The following is a 4,907-nucleotide window of genomic DNA, read 5'->3' on the forward strand; positions in this document are numbered from 1 at the left end:
ATTTCCAATACATACCGTGCTGCAATTAAAAGCGCGGGGTGTTGCCCTTTGCCCGAATCCTCAAGGACAGCTGTTGACCCTTCCACAGAAGGGACTGGTAAGACTGGTTTACCTCTTATTTATTAGCTCGTGGGTGTAGTCACACAGAAACCAGTTTTCGCTGCACGAGTTGACCCTCTGCTGCACGCCCACCCACAATGACACAGGAATGTGACCACGGGTTCAAACTGAACCCTCGGGTCGTTTGTTCTGGACGATTTTAGGGTCGAAATTATTGACGCGTTCAACGGTTCGATTAATTTCCGAAACCCACGCGAATGACTTTTCAGTCGTACCGAAAGTAATTCGTGTTTGCGATCACGCTCGGCGCGTATTCCAGACGATTCCCATGAATATTTCAAACCAGCGGCCGCGGTTCCAATACAGGCTGATAAGACTGGTCGGTTTAGGATGTCATCGTTCGATCGAGATTTATGCTCCGGCAAACAGTGTACGCACAAAGCGCAATAGAAAGTGCCATCAAATCATGCACGGGAGCCACAATTGCAATCGATCAGGTGAGCGTCAGGTATCACACCTCCGCGAGGGAATAATTTATTACGAGACCGGCGAGCCTCGCCAACAATATAAGCAATTTCGTGTGTACAATACGCCTCGGGTTCGCCAATAAATATGAACAGAGTAGTAATAAATTACGCACTACGATTAGAGCGGATCGCCGATAAATTAACGTGAACATACGCGCGCGGTCCAGTGTATCTGTGATGTGACCCCCTCCCTCTCACCTCTGCGATCTGCTTGATCACACCAGAAATTCGATACTCTTTCTCTCGTCGTTGTAATTTACTCGTCGCATAATTTCACTTTTAATTCAAGCATTAATTCTGATGAAATTAGTCGTAATTTTTCTAGCGAAGCTATAATATAGTAATAGTTGTCATAAGTAATATAGTTGTCCGTAATATGTAACATTGTTGTCCGTGATTGAACAATGTTTTCTTGTCCTTGGTAAAAAATACAGAATTTTATACGAGAGCCCTGTGTTTATTAATAAAATTGGCACGATTTTATTGGACACTCGTTAGATGCACCGAGACTGCATTATCAACAGGCTCCACCCTGATATGCAACTGAACTTCCAGAGGGCAGCAACTATTAGACTTGCAATAATCGTTAGAAAAAATTAATCATTTAGAAAGTCAGAATTAGAAGCTGGGAAAAACATTTTTGTGACCAATGTGACGCGCGCTTTTTTTTATTACTTCTAAATTGATTTCTATGAAGATTTTATACAATTTTGTATCGGAAAAATAATCGGATTAATAACATTATGGTGGAAATGGTGAAAAATGAGGTTCGAGAAATAAAAAAGTTATTTCCTTCGAGCCGGATTTGAACCAGCGACCTATGGATGTCTCTCAAGTAACGAACCAACTACAGTCCACCGCTCTACCAACTGAGCTATCGAAGGCGATACGGAATTCCGTCGTTAAACTTAAACAAGCTAAGTGTTCGCTTCCGTAAAACTATCAAGGCCATCTATCCATAACAATAAATACTAATTGGAGGGGGGGATTAAACATATATATAATCATTCCCGCTGTTTATACCTGTCTTGAACTTTTCTATCAGCATTTAAAAGGTTATAAATTGGTGAAAGTTTGCACGGGCTACTCGATGACGGTGACAAACGATGAAAATCTTTTGTTTACGGGAAACAAAATCACTGAATACATAGTGTCTAACTTCATCTCGATATTAATAGAATTATCAACTGAACAGACAAGCGAACATGTAATCTTGGAAACTCTCCAGAAATTTCCACGACACGTCGGTAAGGTTAGGTAGCGATTGACACGAGAGTTGATGAGAAATTTCGATCAGCGACGAATAGATATACAGCATCATTGCATGGCATCATCGCGGCGATCCCGAGAATTCGATGACATGTAAAAAGTTAACCTCAAAATTACTCACTGAAAGCAGACGCTGCTGTGTTGTCAATACACTTGTTCACGGTGTCATCCAGCACATCGTCCGTTTCAATTCACATTAGTCACTGAGTTTCATCATCGCTGTCGAACAATCTACTAGCCGTCAACTTACTATTGTTTACACACACCAGAGTTTAGACACTATTGGGGGAAAAAGTTGAATAGCGGCAAACAGCGGCACACTTTTCTGAATCCGATCGCAAATGGCGCTATGGTGGCGATCGATATTACTGACTGTTTGCCCGTTGAAGAATCTGAAGATAATAGCAGTCATCCAACGTCGGGTACACAGAAAAGAATTTTATGTTGTATTTTCGCTGCAAATAGTTGTTACTTGAGTAGAAACTACGAGAAATCTTCGATAAAGCCGCTTTTGTATAATTTAATTCTAATTTCTTTATTTAACTTTAATCTCTGTGTACCAAAAGTAGTGTAAGCAGGTACGATAGGTAGCGCGTCGATCTTTTGTCAGTTCGTATCGCCGCAAAAATAGAACCACTAGCGACATCTTACGGGAGTGTGTATCTTTTGTCAGTTCGTATCTCCGCAAAAATAGTACCACTAACGACATCTTACGGGAGTGTGTATAACTACTCGAACTTTTGTCAGTTCGTATTTCCGCAAAAATAGTACCACTAACGACATCTTACGGGAGTGTGTATAACTACTCGAACTTTTGTCAGTTCGTATTTCCGCAAAAATAGAACCACTAGCGACATCTTACGGGAGTGTGTATAACTACTCGAACTTCTAAATACCCAACAAAATATATGTATATCAAAACCATTTTCACACAATGAAAATAATATCGGAGACAGTATGTAGGTTTACAAGTTTGAAGTTGAAAAGTTCGAACATTTTGATGTTAAATGCGAAAATATACTACTTCTACCTCGTACACGGCTGTATACATAATAAAATTGCTTTGCTCTGATTGGCTGTCAATTTAACATTAAGAAGAATTCACTGCAAATTAGAAGTGCAGTAAAATGGTGAGTTATTGTAATTATCAATAAACGCAGCATATAACATCATTTATGAAATACAAGTGTACGTACAGTGCGTTTTTCTGTCGCTATATTTCCAACTGTAGAGAATAATTCTTCGTAATTAACAGATGCAGCTGGATTACTTAAATGTACTATTACCAAATTTGATAATTTCTTATGTTTTTTTAAAGTTACTATTCCATCAATCCATCAGATTTAAGTTATGATTTATCCGTGGTTATAACGTAATTCTTATCTACCATCATTCATATTACATACATTGAATACATATCTCATTCATAACAGTAAGAGCCCTAGTCTATGGTATAGGTAAAGAGGTTTAGAACACGTGTGAATGTTTCTCTGCTGTTAACCTTACTTTCATAAAGTATTCTCACGTTTATTTATACGCTTTTAACAATTCAACAATGACGAAAAAAGATATAAAACGTAAAAGGAAAGCAGAGTTAAATAAGGAAAATGTACCAGAAGTAGAAACTTTACCATTGAAAAGAATGTCGGATGAACCGGCACCGAAAAAGGTTTGAAAATATTTTTATTTGGTATAAAACAAAATATATTCATGGGATATTTAATTGAACATAAGTTTAGCTTTAAAAAGGCGTGATTAGGTAAATAAAAGAAAATTTAATTATTTAGGTAAAATGGATTAACAAGCAACGAGTATTAGTTTTTGCTAGTAGAGGAATTAGTTATAGACATCGTCATCTTATGGATGATTTAAAAACTCTTATGCCTCACCATCGCCCGGAATCAAAAATGGAACGTACTAAAAATTTACAAGTTGTAAATGAAATATGTGAAATGAAAAATTGCAATAAGACAATGCTGTTTGAAGGCAGAAGAAAACGAGATCTCTACCTGTGGTTCTCTAATATTTCTGATGGACCCAGTGCCAAATTTCTTGTAGAGAATAGTATGTATCGCAATATATAAATGAATTGTTATTGTTGAATTATTATTCTGAATTATTATTCATAACAAATAATATTTTTTTATTATAGTATATACAATGGCAGAATTAAAAATGACTGGAAATTGTTTAAAAGGTTCTCGTCCCTTACTATCATTTGATGAAAACTTTAGCAACAAAGCACATTATAGTCTCTTGAAAGAATTACTTATTCAAATATTTGGTGTGCCTAACCATCATCCTAAAAGTCAACCATTTTTTGATCATGTGTACACATTTAGTGTATTAGACAATAGAATATGGTTTAGAAACTTTCAAATTTTAACTGAAGAAGGAGGTTTAGCTGAAGTTGGTCCAAGATTCGTTTTAAATCCAATTAAAATATATAGTGGAAGCTTTGGAGGAGAAGCATTATGGGAGAATCCCACTTATATTTCACCATCAAAAGTATGATGCAACAATTATTTTATTGTACAGGCATATACATGGTAGCATATTTATTACAACTTTCATTTTACAGTTCCGTCAATCTATACTTAAAAAAGCTGCTGGCAAATATGTAAATAAAGTGGAACAGAAGTTAGTACAAGAAATCAGTAAGCCGAAAGAATCATATTCTTTAAATCCAATGGATGAGATATTTAAAGGTGATGTATTAGAAACCGCAAAAGAACTAGAAGAAAAAGAAGCAAAAACAATAGAAACTAATGAACTTAACGAAACTGAGAAAACGAAATCAAAAAAAAATATTACAAAACAATTTATAAAGAAAGTAAGTAATACCAGTTTAAAAAAGATAACAGGTTTACAAAAGAAAACAGATTTCAAGAAAAAAACAGATTTGAAGAAGAAAACAGATTTCAAGAGGAAAACAGATTTCAAAAAGAAAACAGGTTTCAAAAAGAAAACAGATTTCAAGAAGAAAACAGATTTCAAAAAAAAAACAGATTTCAATAAGAAAACAGATTTCAAAAAGAAAACAGATTTCAA

The 4,907-nt window shown here is 35.7% G+C and overlaps 1 protein-coding gene and 1 non-coding gene across 2 annotated transcripts; one reads left to right on the plus strand and one right to left on the minus strand.

The window, feature by feature from the left end:
* Positions 1–1,377: 1,377 nt before the first annotated feature.
* On the minus strand, positions 1,378–1,471 carry Trnay-gua (transfer RNA tyrosine (anticodon GUA)). Its single transcript has 2 exons — positions 1,435–1,471; positions 1,378–1,413 (listed from the first exon to the last, which is right to left on the minus strand). It is a non-coding gene; the product is annotated as a tRNA-Tyr (tRNA).
* A 1,940-nt stretch (positions 1,472–3,411) lies between these two features.
* LOC144477437 (ribosome biogenesis protein BRX1 homolog) lies at positions 3,412–4,810 on the plus strand (the record flags this gene model as incomplete). Its single annotated transcript, XM_078195165.1, has 4 exons — positions 3,412–3,525; positions 3,644–3,920; positions 4,054–4,364; positions 4,438–4,810. Coding segments are annotated over exons 1-4 (1,075 nt in total), but the record flags the coding sequence as incomplete, so codon positions are not given.
* Between the last annotated feature and the right edge of the window lie 97 nt (positions 4,811–4,907).

The sequence above is a fragment of the Augochlora pura genome, unplaced genomic scaffold (assembly GCF_028453695.1).
Source record: "Augochlora pura isolate Apur16 unplaced genomic scaffold, APUR_v2.2.1 APUR_unplaced_1075, whole genome shotgun sequence".
NCBI classification, from domain to species: Eukaryota; Metazoa; Arthropoda; class Insecta; order Hymenoptera; family Halictidae; genus Augochlora; species Augochlora pura.